The sequence below is a fragment of the Diabrotica undecimpunctata genome, chromosome 9, assembly GCF_040954645.1.
Source record: "Diabrotica undecimpunctata isolate CICGRU chromosome 9, icDiaUnde3, whole genome shotgun sequence".
Classification (NCBI taxonomy): Eukaryota; Metazoa; Arthropoda; class Insecta; order Coleoptera; family Chrysomelidae; genus Diabrotica; species Diabrotica undecimpunctata.
The window spans coordinates 83,655,205-83,676,816 of record NC_092811.1 but is presented as its reverse complement, the minus strand read 5'-3'; the positions used below and the strand labels follow the sequence as shown (position 1 = coordinate 83,676,816).

The following is a 21,612-nucleotide window of genomic DNA, read 5'->3' as shown; positions in this document are numbered from 1 at the left end:
TTGGAATTTAATTTCGGAGCGACACTACACACGTCCTACTAGTCTGACCGCCAATCAATCAATCCCTGTTGACATAAAACAATCTCTAATTCCTCGTAAAAAGTCTTCTAGAGCACCTCGAATATGGCCTACCCAAAATTCACAAACTCGATATTTCTTTACGTCCCATTGTCAATGCATACAACTACCTTACACAACCATTGGCAAAATACTTGGCCAAAACTCTACAACCTCTCGCCGAAAATGTTTCATTCTTCGACGAAAATTATTTTCATTTTATCGAAATTCTTAAACAATACCCTATCTCACCGTCAGACATTCTAGTAAGTTTCGATATTATTTTACTCTTTACAAACATTCGTATAGATGAAACTCTAAACATTCTGAAAACTAAATATAGTATCCAGCAAGACCACTTATCTCTCATTAAACGTTGTATGTCCAAAACTTATTTTATATTCCAATTATCAGTTCATATCAATTTTAACGACAAATAATGGTGCCCCAATGAGCTCCCACTATCTCCAGTAATTACCAATATCTTTTTGGGAGACTTTGAGACCCGAGCACTATCCACATCAATGTTCAAACCATGGACGTATGGTTCAAACCCACATGTTGGCTACGATATGTTGATGATACACTCGTCATTTGGACCAAGGCAGGAATGCTTTGGTGTCTTTTCAGACCCATCTGAATGGTTTAGTCGAGGTGGATTATGTCCAGAAAAACACGTTGAATAAGCTGTCCTTCGAGTCTGTCAAGTAATAAAAATCTGTGGGTAATGTGATAAATCAGATCAAGATGTCAATAGCAAGTTTAGCATTTTCCACTATTTTACAATTGCTTTGAAAACAAGACTGTACTTTGATTCTTTTGTAAAATACTGACATGCTAGATGTCAATTAAAGCTTCTTTACGTACTGCCACAAATTGAACGATGTTAGGTTTTGGTTTTCCAGTGCCTATAACAGTGGAAGATCATATTCGATCATACATTCATCCCAAACGATTAATTTGCCCGTAAAATCTTAGCCATTGCTATATTTTTGGCGATGTCGCAAGCTGTTGTTTCATTGATTTGTATGTTCAATAGCAATTTTAAGGCAGAATGTGCAGTTCGTTCGCCTTCTTATAGAGTTGCAGGTATTCCAGATAAAGCCAATGCTAGCGCTGCTTCGTTCCGATCCTCACCAATAATAATAAAATTATGATTGTTCTAAAGCTATTTCCTTGTGGCTTTAGTATAAAACTGTAATAAAAAAAACAGAGGGGGGGTTAGACAAGGAGACCCAATGTCACCTAAACTTTTTAATACTATGCTGGAACATGCTTTTAAGAATTTGCATTGGCTGACAAAGGATATAAAGATGGAGAGATAATAGATGGAGAATATCTAAACAACTTACGTTTCGCCGATGACATTGTCATAATAGCTGAGGACTTAGGAATGGCAAGAGAGATGGTACAGAAACTCGTTGTGGCTACAGAAAATGTAGGTTTAAATATAAACATCTCGAAAAAAAAAAATAATGACAAATTTGGTACCCAACCAGAACATCAGTATTGGTGGGCAAGAAGTAAAACTCGTAGATAAATATAAATACCTAGGGCACGAAAACATGAATTGCAGAGATAATCAGAACCATGAACTGAAGAGAAGAGCCGGTCTTGGGTGGGCAGCACATGGAAAACTGAGAGAAACTTTTAAAAGTGAGCAGCCTACATGCCCGAAGAGAAAAGTATTTGATCAATGCGTCTTCCCAGTGTTAACATACGGAGCAGAAACATTTACCCTAGCAAAAGCCTCGACTACCAAACTAAGAGTCACACTGAGAAGAATGGAGCGATCCATGTTAGGAGTCAAAAGACAGTTGTGAGACAAAATAAAAACCGAAGAGGTCAGGATAAGAACCAAGGTAACTGATGTCATCAAAAGGATAGCCAGACTGAAATGGAGACAGTCAAGACACATAGCTAGAATGACGGATAGGCGATGGATAAAGAGGTTATTGGAATGGAGACCAAGGAAACATATATATATATATATATATATATATATATATATATATATATATATATATATATATATATATATATATATATAATGAAACTAATTGATCTAAGAATGATAATCGAATGAATTATTATAAAAATATGAAAAATGAGTTTTTTGTCCCGGTTTCGTTGGAATTTGCTGATTTTGGATTCGTATAGTTAAATGTCCAATGGCTGTTAGTCTGGGTGCTTATGACTACATTTCTCCTCCCTCTTCTGGATGTAACTTCGCCCTCGAAGTTTTTGATATTTCGGCTAGTATTTCCTCTTTATTTTGAATTTGTGCAATCTCCAGCTTAGGTCCGAAAAGGATTTTGGAAATACGTTTTCTTTTATTCAATAGGAATATTGTTAGTATTACAGACACACATAAGATAATTATTAGTGCAGTGATGCTGAATCCAGTAGAAAGTTGTGGTCGTCTCAATAGGTTGGATTTATCATGCGTTTCTGGGATTCTCAATTTTTCGATTTTCGTCTGGTACGTGGATTTCTTTATTTGACTTTTGTTGAATTCAATGCCATCTATGGTAATGGATTTATTTGTGGTAAGTATGCTGCTAGATTTAATCGTTTGTTCTCTTATATTTATTGGTTCTACTATTCCCAGTAGTATTGAATTGTTGGTTTCTTGGAAGAAATTTTCTTTTGCTATACTTTAAGTGCAGTTCTTGACATTTGGTATCCTACATTGGGACCTTACTGGTTTTGAGCATATGACGTTTTCAGCTTGTCTCGTGCAGATCTGGAACTCGAAAAACTGGATGAGAGTGGCGCAAGTTAGACAGGGTTAGAAACACGAGGAAGAGGCCTATGTTCAGCAGTGGACTTCAGCAGTGGTTTTGGAGCACCAAGGAAGTAAATTCGACCAGATCTAATGTTCACAGATTCAATCAAATTATTGTACAAAATCCTTTGTTGTCAAATGTTGAAAATTTGTACGAACTAATTAGGCCAATGCTTCAGTGTCGAACTATTGTTTTCTTTGTAGCTATTGCTCTATTTCATAGTCAGGAAGGAAATAAATAACACATTTTTTACTATCTAATATTAAGAGTGCGTTCCTAAATTTTCTTAGAAAGAGTCTGGCTATATAACAACGCATGTCTTGATAATAAATAGTCCGGTGATAAATGTCAATTTTGGGACCCCAAAAAACGTGAAAAAAAGTTTACCAGTTAGTCTTTGACCGTGATTGTGTTCAGTTGTATTGTTTTGTTGTCAGGGTCGGCTTACTGAATTGTGTTTGTTATTGTATTGTTTTGGAGTGATGTGGATACAACTAAACTGGTTGTAAGTTTATATCAGATTTGTTTAATCATACTTTTGCTTTTTGTTTACTATCACCGACCCAGTTAAATATTGCAAAGTTAACCTTCGACCATGACCTATATTTGCGAGAATTGCTTAACAGAATTCGCTGGAACCGACAAATATGATAAATTACGTTGCAGTGGGGAGTGTTGTAGAAATTTTTGTATGAAATGCTCTAGGATTATTAAAACGACCACAAAAGCCTCTTGGACCAAAAATTTTTCCATCTAAGATTCTTTTGTACATTGTGTGACTCGCCAAGCTTAAAATATTTAAATTAAAAAATTACCAGTTTATCAAAAAATCAAATACCTTTAGAGAACTTTGAAGCCGTAATTCAAGTAACTAAAAAACTAACTGATAATTTGTATGTTTATATTGAGACATACGATTTATTAACCAAAAATGAGGGCAAACTGGACTATCTTAAAAAGAAAATTGACGATATCCATAAGATAAATAACCTGCTAAATTCTGACAATGTTTTAAAATCTATAAGGCAGATGGAATAAGATATTTTCAATATATCGTCAGTTTTTTTTTGGCTGTTCTGATGATACTATTAAGGTTTAAATCCTCTTTAAAGACTCAAATTCAACTGAGATTAAGATGGGGATAGAAAGGTTTTATTTAAATATCAGTGAAATATCTAATCAAATGGGCAATCTTACCAACAAATTATCTACTATACAAACGAAAAAAGAAGTATTGAAGAAAAATACATTTTATGCCACCTCAGGTACCCAAACTGAATTCCCTCAACATTTCGAATCAACAGAGAAAAAGCCAAAAATTACAGAAGATAAATGCCATTATGTAGTTATTACCAAATTAACTCGAATTTACATCCCTATACAAGTTGTTCACTTTATTACAGAGAAGCTGGGTATCAAGGAATATATTAGATGTTATATCCTTTTCCAAGATGTCCACACAGCGAGTGGTTCCTCATTCAAAATAGGCATAAAATCTACAACCTCCATTGACTTATTATTTAATCAGGAAATTTGGCCACCTGGTGTAAACATTAAATGGTCTACAGAATCTTCATATTCCGAACCAGCGCCTTCATCGGAGTCAAATATGAGTCCGAAGAACATCAGAAGCCCCGTTAGCTTGGAAAATTCCAATTACCATTTTAAGCAACAACAAAAGTTAAGTGGAAAATACAAAAATAGTCACAGTCAAGCAGGCCATCGAAATTTGCAAATCTAAGAATGCTTTCATTCTCATATTAACTTCATTAAGAAGGATACTTTGAAACCATCGATAAATCTGGATCCTTTAACCTCACCAAAAGTTAGATTTACCAATAACTCGAACAGTCGAGATCTTCTAGCAAGATTAAAAGAACCGGATATCTTGAAAGCCATTAAACTACATCTTTTTTTTCTACACGACCAACCTGCTTCACTATATTACGAAGGATTCACCAACACAAGCGTTAAAATTTCTGGCTTCCGAATGACTTCCCACTAAGACTGAAGATCTACGAAAAATCCTTCTAGAATTTAACGATGCCTATGAAATTAGTCCAACTGAGGTGGAAGCTGATCTTTCTGCTTTTAGGTCCTTTCTTATTTCGGAAAGAATTATTCACCTACAAAAATCAAGGGAAAGTCACCAAAACTACTATTCCGTTGCCTCTCCAAAACGAAATTTTTAAATAATGACGTGTTCTGTGGGACTAGAAACCTCAAATTATTATAGTGATCACAACTCTAGCATAGTTCTGATTAATATTCGTTTCATAAGATATAAAACAGATGAATTATTTTTGTTTCTAGAGGATTTAGGATTTTCCCCGATAGTTGCGGTTACCCAGCACTGTCTTGAAGTTAACGAGCGTTTTTTTTGTAGAAAAATACACCACAATTGCTAGGTATGATTGTTCAAGTTCAGCTCATAGTGGCACCCAATTCTTTCTACAAATAATGATTCCTCTCCTATAATTAAATATGACTTTCTGTTGAAAAAATCCTTTTTTGAGTTTTCATTGGTTTATAACAAGAATCTTAATCTATACATTCTTTGCATTTATAGATCACCTGATTCTTCCACGGAACTATTTTTTCAGAACCTGTTAAATTTGTTAGACGATCTGCCCAATAAAAACAGAAAGGGTCTATACGGTAACATGAATATTAATTCAAATATATTGACAATAATTGACCCAATTATGGTCAATATATTCGAATCATATGGTTTCACAATGCACGTTAATTCTGCTACAAGAATTACAAAAACAACATCTACCATAATTTATTATATTGTCTCTGATTTCTCACCCCTTGATGTACGTTCTACAATTAATAATGCAGAACTCTCTGACCATGAAGCAGTATAATATATCAAGTGTAACACTCTTAACAAACAATCCTCGAAAACCCAACGTTTAGGTAAGATTTTTTCCGCTCAGAACTTTCGTAAATTCCAAAATTTGTGCTTGACTTCTGGGTGGCACTTTCCCTCTGTGGACGTAGACTATGATTTTAGTGATTTTTTACATAAGCTTGTTCTGTATTTTTAATAAGGTATTTCCTTTAATTACAATTAAGTCAAAACATCACAAAACCTGGACTATCAAAGGTATCTGCACGTCAGTCAAGAAGATGCGTTCACTATTCTACGTCAAGAAATTTACTATCAATGTCTTTGTCACTGAATATACCTCCAAGTACAGAGGAATCTTTTTAAAACTTATCAAAACAGCTAAAAAAATGTACTATGAGAATCGTCTGGTAAGCTCTAAAAATGTTGCAAGGGAAACTTGGTCCATAATAAACGATTTTCGAAGTAAAACTATCTATATATTTAGGGATTCTACAGTATTCACTGCCTTCCCTCGCTCAACCGTTTCCATCTCTCTCTGTTGTTCCAAAGTAAAACTAACACAGCTCAAACATTTTCTCTTCCAAACCCGGAAAATCTAAATGAATACTTCGTTAATGTGCGTAAAAATGTAACATCAGCTATTTTACCACAACAAGATCCTATTTCCTATCTCCCCAATTCAAAAAAGGTCTCGAATTCATTCTTTATAAGACCAGTTGATAAATCTGAACTTATCCAAACAATCAGTAGTATCAAAAGCAAATCTTCCTGTAGTACTGATGGATCCATAAAAATTTTCTTAAATCTCCCAAATAATGTGTTGGAAGTTCTGGTCTCACTAATTAACGATTCTTTTGAATAAGTTATATTTTTAGAGTACCTAAAGACAGACATTATTATTCCTCTTCATAAGGGTGGGAAAAATCTAATGTCTGCAACTATAGACCTACTGCCTTACTACCGGTCCTATCCAAAATTATTGAGAGACTTATAAAAGCCCGACTTATGTCCCTTCTCGTTGAAAACAACATTTTATCACAAAGTCAGTTCAGCTTTTTATTTAATAAATATACCAGCGATGCTCTGTTTTCTGTACTACATGAGGTTTATCAAGAACTAAACAATAATCTTTATACTACCACTGTTTTTTATGACTATGCCAAAGCCTTTGATTGTGTAAATCACGAGATTTTAATAAAAAAACTAAATTTCTACGAAATTCGAGGTATTTCTTTGAATTGGTTCCAATCTTACTTGAGGGATATAAAACAACTAGTTAGAGCAAATGATACTGACTCTAGTCACAAAAGCATTGTATGGGGAGTACCACAAGGTTCAGTACTGGGTTCTCTAATTTTCCTTGTCTTTATAAAAAACATCAATAACTTAAAAATCGATGAAAAATTTTTTCTTTTTACTGATGATATCAGTATTACCTGGAGGAACTCTAATATTGCAACTCTTCATGAAATTATTTCTTCTGATGTACTTAAAATAAAAACCTGGTCTGACTCTAATTTACTCTCTTTTAACGTGGATAAGATAGTAACATTATCCTATAAAAGAGAACTTCAACTCTTGCTTTTTTGGTTTTTTTTTATAGACGGCAACCTTAAATGGCGCCTTCATATGGATTTTTTAAGTAAGAAACTAGCCTCAGCCTGCTATGCAATAAGATTTGTTTCGAAGGAAATCAATTTAGCATCTTTTCCAAAATAACATACTTTTCTTTGTTCGAGTCTCATCTTCGATATGGCCTTCCTTTTCCTTTTCCTTTTTGGCATCAGTAGGATAACACATTGCAGAAGCTACTTAAAAAATCACGGGATTTTAACCCTTTCCTCTCTATATATTCTAGAAACTGTTTGTTTAATTTGTAAACACCTACATGTTTTTCCAGCAAAACCTAATCACAAGCAAGATCCCGTCCACTGATTAAAGTAGTAAAGAAATCTATATTATATTCAACAAAAAAATTATACAACCATCTTCCTTTGCAACTTAAATCTACAACTTCTTTCCGTAAATTGACAAAAGCCTATCTGAAAGACCATATTATTCAGTCGAATAGTATCTTAACGAATTTGCAATTTAGTGAAATATTGCAATGGATTGTATATTTTATTTTGTGATATTGACATTTATGTAATTTTAGTAAATTTTAATTGGTATTGTTATTTTTTTAACTTTTTGTATGCTTTGTCCATAAAAAGCATATTTCTATTACTACACGTACCCCTTATTCCCCTTGTAGGAGGGAAAACGGAAAAATCTGTTTACTAAGAATCTATGCACAGTAGAAAAAAATATTTCAAATAACAAATGTAGCTGAGATGATTTTAAACGAAAATGATTGTTAGGACTTTTTCTATAAAATAAACTATTCTCTGAGAAACAATGCTTGAAGCGACCGGTGATTTTGAAAATCAATATCAACTCGAGGGTAAACATTCAATATCTTTTGATCAGACTTAAAACATTAACCGTAAATAAATTAGGCGCCTTTAAAGTGTAGATCTACCGGAGAATCCTTTAAGATTTTATGAACATCCTATACGTTAAAAGAAGAAGTGCTAAATATAATAGACAAGGAATGAGAACTATTTAACAAAGCGAGTGTTGAAGTTAGAAAAACATCATACCTAGGCCACATACTAAGAAATAATAGAGAAAGAGAAAAATCAAGGAAAAGAGGGGACTAGAAAGGAAAAAACTATCATGGCTAACAAACATCCGACAATGAACATAGCTACATTTTAAACAGCTAATAAGAACAGAGAAGAGTTTGCAATTATAATAGCCAATCTTCATTGAAATATTGAGGAGAGGACACTTTTAGAAGAAGAAAAAGAAGTATAATATCTTCTAGATTAAACATATATGTAGTTTGTCTGTAAAAAATCTATTATCTTCACGGTATGGAAAGGCCAAACAATCCCTTTGAACTGTACAATCAATAGATTGAGTTTATCACTCATACTTTTAGTTTGCAGGTAGAATTATTTGTGTTCAGTTACGATTTGCTTGCATTTTAAAATTTGTTGTGTAATTATTATCGCACTGGTAATAATTTTTACAAACCATTATTTTAATAGGATATGTTGGATGAAATTAACTACTTGGTAAAGCACTATGACGAAGAAATCGAGAGAAGAGAGATCGAAATAATTGACATGCAAAGAAAACTCGAAAAACTGTGTGTGCTGCATAAAGAAGTTTTGTGTGAATTTGAGAAACGACAAAAAGAAATGATAGAATGGAAGCAGTATAAGAAAGAAAGAGAGATACGGCGGAAACGTGCCAAGTTGGTAAAATGGGCTTCAGTTGTTATACAGGTATGGGTTTCACTTTTGTATAACTTATTAAAAAGCTGGTATATACTGCTTATATGGTATTTCACTTTGCGTTCGGGTTGTTTCGCTTATTATTTTATTTTGCATTATGCATATTTCGAATCCTCACTTAATAAGAAAAGATAAAAAGGAAATATAAAAACTTGTTTGTTTCTAATAAGTATTTTTTAAGCCCTTCTCTCTATTCGGATCGCCGAATTAGGCCTCTCCTAATTCTCGCAATTCATCTCTGTTGTTTGTAAGACGTTTCCACATTGGTCCTGCAGTTCTTTTAATATCGTCGCTCCAGCGTTTTGCGGTCTTCCTAGTGGTCTTTTGGCTTCATATGGCCGCCAATTCCCGATTTCTTTATTCCGTCGGCCATCCGCGAGACGTTCGTTATGTCCAGCCCATTTCCATTTTAGTTTAGGTGCCTGTTCGACAGCATCTTTTAATTTTGTTGTATTACGAATGTCTTCATTGGTTTTATGGTCTTTGAGTGAGATACCCAGCATCTGTCATTCCATAGCTCTCTGAGTTTTTCCGATCTTGTCCATGTTTATTCTAGTGAATCTCCAGGTTTGAGCTCCATATGTAGGTAGAGGTAGGATACTGGTATTAAACACTTTGGTTCGCAGTCTTTGAGGTATATTTTTATTTTACAGTAGGTATAATGCTTCCGAATGCTGCCCATCCCATTTTTACACGTCTGCTTATTTCAGTAGTCTGATTTTCTTTGCTCACCTTGACATTTTGACCCAGATATGTATATTCATCTACGTGTTCTATCTCTGTCCCTTGGATGTTTATCATAGGTTTGTCATCTTTGTTTAATATTATTTTAGTTTTGCTGAAATTTATTTCTAGTCCTTTTTTAGAGATTCTGTGTGAAGCTCCTCAATCATCGTATTCAGTGCATTTCACGTGTCGGCTATTAGTACATCATCTGCGTATCTAAGGTGATTCAAGTATCTTCCGTTAATAGGGATTCCCTTATTTTCTCAGTTTATTGACTTATATCTACTCCTAATTCTATTCTAACAAGTATATTAAGTATAAAACATTATCCAAAAGGATTAGTTAATTAAAAACATATTCGGTCCTATTAGACCGTCATCAGGAAGTTCTAAAAAGCAAGTATGTGGTAATAAAAATAACATGTGGTGATTACTTACATGATTATACAGTATGTTCCATGAATATATGACTGTTTTAAATTCGGTATGAAAATATCGATTTAAATCCGGCTTGGTATTTTCCAACTATGCCAACTGTGTAAACTTGTAGACTGTCATAGATAATATTTGCTAGTATTTTGTAAGCAGTTGTTAACAGGGTTATACCTCTGTAGTTGTAACACTGGAGCTGATCGCCTTTTTTATGTAACAGGCATATCACGTCTTAAAATTATTCATAGGACATGGTCTCATTTTGCCAGGCAAGAAGTGCAGTGCAATTTATGCAGTGCTTGTAGCAGGGCGTCACCACCATTCTTGTAGAGCTCACTGCAAATTTTATCAGTTCCTGGTGATTTATTATTTTTAAGCTTGATTTATTATTTTTAATGGCTTGAGCAACCTCTTCAGCGGTAAGTGGTCTTTCGTTTGGGTTGAATAGATTCCAATTATTTCGATCTGCTGCGGTATTATCTGCATCTTCGATATAATATCTGTCAAATTTTGCGTCGAAAAATTCAACTCATCGGTTCAAGATTGAGACCGTATCACCTAGGATATTTCCTTCTCCATCCTTACAGCTCTCTTTTCTTGGCTTAAACTCCTTACTCATTTTGTTATTATTTTTAAATTGATAATTGATACATTCTTCGTAGATAATGTGTATGCCATTTTGCAAATGTCTTTTCATGTTAGGCTATAATATGCAGCTTCTATTGCTAGAAGCTGCATATTTATTTTTTCTTATGTTTTTTCTCTGAACCTGTAAGGGCCATATTAGCTACATTGCACACGATCACAATATGATGACAAAAATTTTTATAGCTTAGCATTGAGTCAAGACGCCTATAGTATCCTAAAATACAAACTCAACAAGTTACACTTAAGCACATACAACAGATATTTCACAAATATAACAAACACAATAATAATTTAATAATTACAACTTACCGTGAATATAAAATATCAGAAATCTGTCGAACGCACTAAAGCCACTCGAACATATAAGGAGTTACGGGAGATCTGCAAATTAACCAACGTCTGGCATTCCTAACTTCGACCGATTTTTGAAATATGATGCTACCTGTCATGCCCACTTTTTTATAGGGGCTCATGTTAACTACAAGGCTCAAATTAGGATCTTCTCCACAAACCATTTAACTTATACATATAGCTTAATTTAATGGTTGAGCTGCAAAACTTTTAATATTATTAACAGTAATAATTTAGATTTCCTGTGTGAGTTTTTATTAGTTCTTGAATTTTTTAAGACGCTTAACTGGAACATCGATATTAAAAACACCCTTAACAGATGGCGACCAATCTTCTGTAATCACTAAGAGGTAAACTAGGGAACAATCACCACCGGACTCTCCTTCACAAGTACAAAACTTTCATTAGACCTGTTGTCGAGTACAGAGCGCGCCTTTATGTAGTGCTGGGCAAGTAAAACATGAATACTAACCACTTATGACAACCAAAGGAAAGATAAAAAGAGAATAATAAACAAACGGTGAATAATGAACAGATACAGTAACTATTCCCCAAGCTAAAGTTCCCGTTTCTGCGCCAGCTAAGCGTCTTAACTTGGCAGGAGGCACCAAACTTTCTGATGAGAACTTTGATATCTCGTAATTTACAATCTGCACAACCAAAAAAGCTGAATTAAAGAGCCGTTTTCAAAACTGTTAACATATTTGAAACCTTCTCTTAGTAGCAAAGTAATGGCTAATAACACTTACTATCCTTTACTTCTTCTTTGCACCTTCACACCGTACTCCATTAAAATATCTATTTGTGGTTACACTCCGAATCACTATGAGCAAAAAAGGGAACAGCAATACCCTACAAAAAAATATAAACGAAGTCGTCATAACTCTGTTCGATTCAAGCCGTTAAACTGATATCTCCTTCTTAGAGTGTGCCGTCTCTTTACGGAGGTTGGCAATCATAATGGCTATTTTTATTTTTGAACTTGCTTACCTAAACAAATCAATCGATCTACATTGATACCAATCACGTAGATTATTCAACCATGAGTTTTGCCTCCGGCCAACAGATCTTCTTCCTTGAATCTTTCCCTGTATGATGAGTCTCAAATTTCATATTTTGGTCCCCTCATCACGTGGCCTAGGTATTCCAGTTTTCTGGTTTGTATAGTGGTGATTAGTTCTGTTTCTTTACCAACCCTTTCCAGTACTTCTTTATATGTAATTCTATCAGTCCATGATATTTTTAATACTCTGCGGTATAACCAGTATTCGAAAGCCTCGATTATTTTTAAATTGCATTTTTTTAATGTCCAAGTCTCAGCTCCATATAATAATATTAAAAATATATAACAGCGAATGGTACGTAGTCGGATAGGTATCCAAATTTAAATTTTTGCACTTTAGGAGTGGCTTCATTCGTATAAATGCTGATCTGGTAATCTCTATTCGCCTGTTTATTTCTGCAGTATGATCATTGGTTTCATTAATGAAAGTTCCTAACTACTGATATTTTTCTACTTGTTCTATCACGTTACCATTAATTGTCAATAGTTGATGTATATTTTGTGGTCTATTTGTAATTGGCATGTACTTCGTTTTTTAGCGTTACTAGTAATTCCCATCTCAGCACTATTCATACTTAAGCTTTCGATAAGATGTTGTAGATCTTCTATACTCTAAACTGACATCTAGTCGTTATTAAAGTTGTCCGTTAGGTTAAGTCCCCAAAATTTTTATCTATCACTCATATTTTTTTTTATTTTTTACTAACTTCAATTAAAATTACAATCTATCCAAAAATAAAGAATAATAGGTAATTTACTTTTTTACATAGCAGGAGCCACTTCCAGTGGAGAGTTCTTTTCCTTTATTTAGCAACTATAACTAATACTAATTTATTATAAATAGTTTAATTAAAAAGTATGTAAGTTAAAAGCAATAAAATAATAAAACACAATCACAACTACATATCACATAGTTAAGGTAGAATTTAAAACAGTTGGTTTTGCTTAAACATTAAATCTGTTTGGTAGATCATTTGGTTTAAAACGTTTCAGCTTATTTATTGTCATCGAATAACTGCTTCGTTTTATCCGTTCGCCATATTTGACACTATAATTTGCTTCTAATTTTAATTTTTTAATTAACTTTTTTACCGAAGGCACTTCCAGATCTTTTTCTATAGAGGAGAATGTAATGGTATGTTACTATAAACCTTAACACTTTATTCAGGAAGCGTTGAAGGATTGCAAGATTAGAATTGCTAGCGGTGCCCCATAGCTGAATACTATATGTTCATATGGGCTTGATTGAGGATCGCCCTGTATATAAGCAGTTTATTGTCCAATGTTAATTTAGAGTTTCGACCAATTAACCAGTACATATGTCTAAATTAAATTTAATGCCCATTTGTTTTCTTTTGGTAAAGATGTGTTTCTGCCAGGTTAGTCGTTTGTCAAGATGGATACCTAAGTATTTTATGTCGTTTGCCTTACTTCATTGCTTAAGGTTAAGATGCTTACGCGTATTGAATTGATCTCATTTCATCGTGCTGCTTTATCAGGAAGTATCTATCTGATAAGTAGGATTTTAGGAGTGGAAAGAAAGGATACGGCAATTGTTTCCTTATCATATAAAGTAGGCCTTTATGTCAAACCTTATCGAAGGCTTGACTGACGTCTAGGAAGGCTGCTAAGAGTAGGGTTTACTTTCAAGTGCATACGAGATTTTTTTACTATTCTGTGGACATGTTTGATTGTTCCATGCTTTAACCTGAAGCCGAATTGGTGGTCGGGAATAAGTTTAGTTTTTTCTAAGATTGGAATCAATCTTATCAAAAAAAGCCTTTCGAATAGCTATGATAGAATCGACAGAAAACTTATGGGTCTATAGTATTTTAGGTCTTCTGGTTTTTTCCAGGTTACACAACAATAGTATTACAGTCTACAACAAGAACAATTATGGTTTCCAATTAGTATAGAGTATTTACTAAGTTTCCATGATATGAAAATAATTAAATTACTGATTGACTATTTGAAAGAAATAAATATAGCAATTTTAATGCAACAGTGACAGATAAAAAACAAATCAAAATATTATGCTAAACAATAACAAATAAAAATCTGTGGCTAACGACCTGCTTCCAAGCCATATTCTCTTATACACACACACTATTAATAATTTAAGCAATAGTCGTTCAATTGACAACAGTCATATCGTCTCAAAAGAAACCGCACCAGCTGCAGATTCTCATAACTTAAAAATTTTGTCTATTGCGATATTGTTAAACTGTTTGTTCGGGCTGTTAGACCGTTGTCTTCTGAGATTAGTTCTCGACGTTTCGCCAACATTAGGGGTTGGCATCTTCTGGAGATGTTACTGCTTCGCTTGTAAGCTGAAACTGAAGATATTACGATATTCTCAAAAAATCCAGGACATGACAATTTGCAATGCTTTCTTCAACTTTTTAGAATAATGGACTGTATTGCTGCACCGCTATAAAGTTTTTGATTTTTTTTTATTGAATTTTTCCTGATATTTTTTGATGATATGAAAATTTTTTATGATTTTAGGCTTGGTGGAGATGTATTATGGTCAGAAAACGATTGGGTCCCTATAAAAGAGGAAAGAAGAAAGATAAAATTAAAATATACAAATAAGCATTGGCTAGTAAATAAAAATCTAAAATTTGAAAAATCTTATGCAATCTCTATATATGAAACAAAGTCTTAAATCATATTACTTAGATGGTTTATAACTTAAGAATGGCTGTACCGATTTTAATGATACTTAGTTTTTTGGATTCGGTTTAGCCCAAAGTAGCCGGAAAACCATTAAAATATCATAAAGTATACGAAATCGACTTAATCTTGATCTTAGAGGTATTTTTTAGGATTTGATAACACTGCAACAGGGGTCAATATCGAATAAATTTCAACGTAGGAAACAAGGCGAAGCGGTTCCTGATCTCCGGATGTGATCTCTGCTAATGCTCTTGGTTGCATTTACATAATTCATCCGATAAGTGGCGAATTGTATTTGCGGTTGTTGCTGACAAATGTTTTTGGGTCGATATTTCAATTACTTTTAACTGTCAAAGGTGTAGTATGCTCATCATTTAGTGCAGCAGGTCAATAGCTTAATTTGTTTGAAAATGACAATTGCTGAAGTAATCGTTTCTGCATCTCCAAATGAGATACTCTGCTCTTATTAAGTGCGATAATTATTTCGGCATACTTTCCATCGAATCCACTTGAACTGTGGAACAAGTACAAGGATTGTAACAAAATTTATATTGCTCCACTTTGGGCGCTACTGTAACAAATATAGTAGGCAGATCCCCTTGGGACTATGTCCCTGATGTTATAAGATCTGTAGAGTAGTGTGAAGATAAGTTTGAAACTAAATTAAAATAAGAGTTGAAACTGAATGCAGTTCGGCTAGCTGGGTATGCTTGAGACTGGCCAGTGGATACTCAAGGTAGGGTTAGGCCTATTTGCATGCCCTGAGAAAACAGTAAAGAATAGGAAAGATGTATATTAACTAAGGAAATATAAGAATAACCAAAACGAACTAAGGGTAAGTACTGACAACAGGAATATATGAGAGAAGAATGATTTGGGCGCCAGGGAAGATGTTTACTGGACTCTTAGTCTAACAAACAGTTCACCTAGTGACTTTATTGCTGCTGCTAACTATGTTTTCTGTAACTTATATTAAAAAAATATTGTTATTAAACAACCTTATTAAAAAAAAAGGTTGTTTAATAAAACAGATTATTACTTATAACTCAATTTAATAATAATAAAATAGAAAAACCTGTAAACCGTAATGTACAATTTAACTTAAATACCCTATTATACAAAAACCTATTGATCCCTATTTACAATATATTTACACCCTCTAATATGCTAGAAAAGTATGAACTTTTATTGTGAAGTTTTATTCATTAATTAAAACAAAATTTACTGACAACCAACCTATTTATATATTCAAACAATTATTACCCCTCCCTATATTTAACACAATGTATCAGTTTGACAATTTCTAAGTTGATTCCAATCAGATAACCTGTAGATATATTTCAATTGGTCTGTTCAGAAAGGAACAGATCCAAGATGAATCAGTGACGTTACCAGTAGGGCTGTAAAAATACAAAACGGACCTTTGTGCACAAATGACCTTACAAAGTGTATTAAAATCCACCCCTACCCTGTTATTACTAATACCTATATATATTTAAAATATTTAATGACAAAAAAAATAAGCAAATGATGTTAAGAAAAAAATTGAATGTAATATAGATAATGATACGCAATTATGAATTATGAAAATTGACTAGAATTATTTTTAAGTTTTGGTTCGTTCACTCACTAAAGTTTAAACAATATTTAAGTAACTTATTTTTAAGATATTACAAAAACAGTAAAAAAAAAACCTGTCTACTCTCAAGCCGAGAAGGTTCTTCTTCCGGACGCCTTACGCCGCTGGGACTCGTTCGGGTGAAAGCTTTAAGCCCACTGTTCTAGCACCAAACTGAACCGCTACTCCAAAAAAAAACTCCAAACTAAACTCAAGTGAAAGCTATTACCCCAAATCCAAAATAATCTTTATTGTATTGACTTTATATTCCTTCTTCCTCCAACGACTAAAATAAAATCAAAGAAGCTCTCATTAGCTTTATTCAGAGTTGATAAACAAAAAGGCGGTTAGGACAAGAAAAACTAGTCCGAAGATGATAATTAGTGAAGGTTTCGTACACTTTTTGTGACCTTGGAAAATTAATCGAAAACTATGTATTTAAAAAAAATGTTGGGATTTTACTATGAATATTTCACTGAAGAACTAAAATTTATCACGAATATATTATAGGCAAATAGTAATCTCCTTACATTATCGGAAGGATCTCCTTACATTACCGAATTGCTTGGATATTGATGAGAACGTGTACTTAGGAGAATTTCTAACAGAAAGAATTCTGAACGTGATTTGACTGATATAATTTAGGTAAAATTATTGAATAAATGATTTTAATATGAAACTAATAATGGTTAAAAAAATAATGATGTAGTTTAATTAAAATGAAACTCACCCAACGCAACAATATTTCAACAATTAAACCAAAATCTTCTTTTCTGAAAACTTCTAATATTTAAAAAAAAAAACGCCTTCTTTAACTTAAATTCACCTCTGAATAACTTAAAAGTTTTTTTTCTGATAACTTGAACCACGTGGCGTTGATCATTGAAGGATCACTCTTCTGACCCGTTCGAAGGTTAGATATAAAGTGAGCTCTTACACTTTTAAAATCGTCGGCTTCCGTCAGTTCCAAGCTAAGCGGAAGCGGCAGGTAAGCAGTTTGACCAATTGATAAACAATTGATAATACGATTACATGTATAGTTGGTTGCATACCTTACAGGCAGAATTAAGTTATTTTAAATTTCTCAGTAACGATAAAGTAATCTTATCGTTACAGGATGACATGTCAGATGACATTTGACATTGAATTCGTGTTTAAGAAATTTCACTCTAGAGGTGAATGAGCAGTTAGATAACCAGGCTTTGTTTTTAATCGAAGTCATGTATTGCGTCATGTGCGGCAGATTGTTACTGAAGTTAGAAATGTCATCGCCAAATCGTGAATTGAGCAACGCTTTCAATCAAAAATTGGAAAGTAAAAGTATGTGTGATCAAGATGCATGTAACTATTTGATCCGAACGAATGTACCAATGTTGAACTCACACTAGAAAAAGCGCACGATAAATTAATGAAACTGACTGATGACAAACAAATAAACGATCTCCCTACCGAAGAGTTCTTGAAGGAATTGCTGGCTATCAGCAAAGGCCGTATTCCTGTCAACGAATCGAATATTTATTTTATTTCCGCCAAATTGTTAACATTTCGTCTCAACCAAGGAAGAGCTCATTAATAAAATGTTCTTGAACATCATTGCTGACCAAAAAAATTAACAATTGGTTGAGTGAAAGCGAAAAAGACTCGACAAAATTAAATTAACAAAGTGAAAAATATCTATTGGAACTAACAGGTTGTGGTAACAGTAGACGAAAATAGCACGAAGGCACAACAGATAAGCAAAGAAGTGAGATAAGGCTGTGTACTTTTACCATTACTATTTAATATATACTCCAAAGAGTTATTTACACAAGAACGTGAAAACTGTACAGAAGGGGTCAAGATAAATGGTGACATTATAAAGAAAATTCATCATGCTAATGATACAGTCATTATAGTTGAAAAAGAGTAAGACCTGCAGAGGCTACTACACATTATGCTATAGTGGGGAATAGTTTGTTATAACAATAAACATAAAGAAAACAAAAATCATGGTTATAAGGAAAAAGAGTAAAGTCATAACAAGGATCCATTTAAACAATGAAGATATTAGACAAGTGGACAAAATGAGATACTTAGGAGTCTGGATTACTAAAGATCTAAATCTGGAATTAGAAATTCTATAAAAAATATAGTAATCAAGGGCAGTTTTTGAAGATATAGAAATTTGTGAGAAACCAAAGACTCAATCTAACAATCCGATATCGGTTGGTAAAATGTTATATCCACTCTACTTTCTTTATGGCGCTAAAGATTACCGTTCTGTATAAAGTTTTAATTCACGTAATTCAAATTCCATTCTATATGAGGTTTCAATATACGTTTTTCAAATATTCGAAAATTTTTAGATCTTTGAAACAGAAATACTTGAATTTCGAACGAAAATACATACTATGAGTAATTGAATATTTATTTTTACAGTCTTAATTGCATAGAATATCGCTTTTATGATTGCGTCTCACAAATGAGCACAGTAAATGTCTGTTTACATTTTTGTCAAATGTATTCTGTCAAAAGCCTCTAAGGCCAACCAATCACTTGCTAGAAAAGTCGTCATAAGGACGGAGAGTTTTGTTTTACCGTTGAAAACTCATATATGCATGAGGAATGAAATCACTAACCAATGAAATTTAGAACGCAGAAGGCTGTATGAAGATAAGGCATATCTGTAGCATAGAAGAAGGCCACGTGTAAGTGTATATTATTTTCGTAACACATCTTTTCTGTTTGCCTTATAGGCCAGAAAAGGAACATGAAATACAGCAATACCGTGTAATTTTCTTTGTCGCCATCGAATTGCATAAAAATTTGGGTTTAGGTTCTACTTTCCCTCCATTTTACTTTTTGTTTTGTGTTGTTACAGTACAGTAGGGGTAACAACTACCCCTATTTAAAAATTGTATAATTGTAAATGAAAGCGGGTAATTAATTTAAATCATCTTTTAATGAAGTTAGTAAATGCCAAATAACATTAAACCAATAATTTAAAATTTTATCACAGATTTACCCCCAAATCTCACCCTCTAAAATAGTTATAATTAAAATGATGTCATTAAATACGTGATGGATTGGACCGTTATTTATTGGAAATTCATTTTATATAAGAATAAAACACTCAAAACTTTTGTTTTAAAATTTATTATAATATCTTATCACTACAGCTATTTTGACCGAGTGTCTTCTTTTTAAGTGATCTATTTTAGGTATGTGTTTACACTTATAGTCTTTAACTAAATAGGTTGAGTAGGAGTAAACTATTTGTTTTAAGTTGGTCATTCAGAATTATGTCTTTATTTTCTAATTTGTTAATATTTATATATTCTAATAAAGGTAGCTTGAGGTCTTTATTTTGGATATGAATAATTTGAAATTCGTCATTAAAATAATGATTATGATCTAGAAGGTGAAGTGCGTACGTATAATCTGTTTTCTATTAGTTTTCTATTAATGAAAGCCCTTTTATGTTCTGCTATACTTTTGTTAAAAATTCTACCAGTTTGACCGATGTAAGTTTTTGGACAGTCGCCACATTTAAGTTTGTATACACCATTGTGTAAGTGCTTTTTCTTTTAGGTCTTGTTGTTTTTAATATATTTGCCTAAATTACTGTTTGTTTTAAAAGCTGGTATTATTTCTTTCTTTTTTATGTATTTAACTATTTTTGTTGATATCTTGCCGTTGTTTTTTGACATCGGAATTTCTATTAATCTATGTAACATGCTATGGTAGGCTGCCAATTTATGTTGTGTAGGATGGGATATTGAATTGTGTATAATTGTGTAAACTCATGTTTGTTTTCACATCTGATAATTTTTAAATCTAGAACATTTTTATGGATTGATTCTGTTGTGTTTCTATTGTAATTAATTTAATATGACTATGGAGTGAATTAATATACGATAAAAATTGATCAAGCTACCAGTTAGTTTCTGTAAAACATACCAGTACATCGTGTACCACTGAATGTTTTCACACTTGACGATCCTTTTTGTGTGGGGATCATCCCATTCTGGGTTTGGTTTTACAGTTTCTCGTGTGACTTTGCGGTTTCCACTACTTTTCTCAATTCTTCTCTTTCTTTGATTGTCCTTTCTATATTTCTAATTTCCATACTCCTTAAGTCTTCTTACACTTGTTCTCGCCATTAAAGTTTAAGTCTGCCTCTAGTTCTTTTACCTGATGGTATCCATTCCGTTATAACTCTTAACAAATTGCTCTTATCTCTTCTCATTATGTGTCCATATTATATGTGTCTAATTATCTGTGCTTTTATTGCCCCAATTATGTTCTCTTGACCCATCCATTCTTTTATTTCTTAAATGTCTCCATTTTTTGAATGCCTCTTTAGCATATACTACTATTAGTCTTATGATTGTTCTGTAGATTTTCATTTTTGTGTTTCGGCTTATCATCTTATTTCTAAACATTTTTTTATTTCTATAGAACACTGTATTTTCAACTTGAACTCGTCTTTTTATATCTACACTTTCATTTCTCCTGTTGAATAATACTCACAAATATAAATATTTGGGCGTTTCAATCTCTTCGTTAGAATGAGAACTATTTTCAACAGTCGAGACATATCATTAAAAACAAAATGCCGTCTATTGAACTGCTACATATTCACAGTTCTGCTCTACGGAATGGAAGCATGGACACTGACTGTTGCATCTATGAATCGGCTCGAAGCTTTCGAAATGTGGTGTTATAGGCGCATCTTACGTATATCCTGGGTTGACAGAGTTACTAATGTGGAGGTCCTGCGTAGAATGGGGAAAGAATGTGAAATTCTCATGACCGTCAAAACTAAAAAGTTGGAATATCTAGGTCATGTAATGAGAAATCAAGAACGTTACGGCCTTCTCCAGCTGATTCTCCAAGGGAAAGTAAATGGTAAGAGAGGACCGGGAAGAAGACGCATTTCCTGGCTTCAAAATTTGCGAAAGTGGTATAACACGACTACCACTGAACTGTTCCGCGCTGCAATAAGCAAAGTGAAGATAGCCGTGATGATCGCCAACGTCCGGAACGGATAGGCACTTTAAGAAG

At 33.2% G+C, this 21,612-nt stretch overlaps 1 protein-coding gene across 1 annotated transcript in view; it reads left to right on the top strand.

Annotated features, from left to right (window-relative positions):
- LOC140449721 (dynein regulatory complex protein 9-like) overlaps positions 1–15,171 on the top strand; it is a 52,268-nt gene extending 37,097 nt beyond the window's left edge. The window contains exons 4-5 of the mRNA XM_072543043.1: positions 8,802–9,041; positions 14,778–15,171. Coding sequence (XP_072399144.1) covers positions 8,802–9,041; positions 14,778–14,864 — 327 coding nt within the window. The 3' untranslated portion in view covers positions 14,865–15,171. The remainder of the gene's footprint in view (positions 1–8,801; positions 9,042–14,777) is intronic.
- The last annotated feature ends 6,441 nt before the right edge of the window (positions 15,172–21,612 follow it).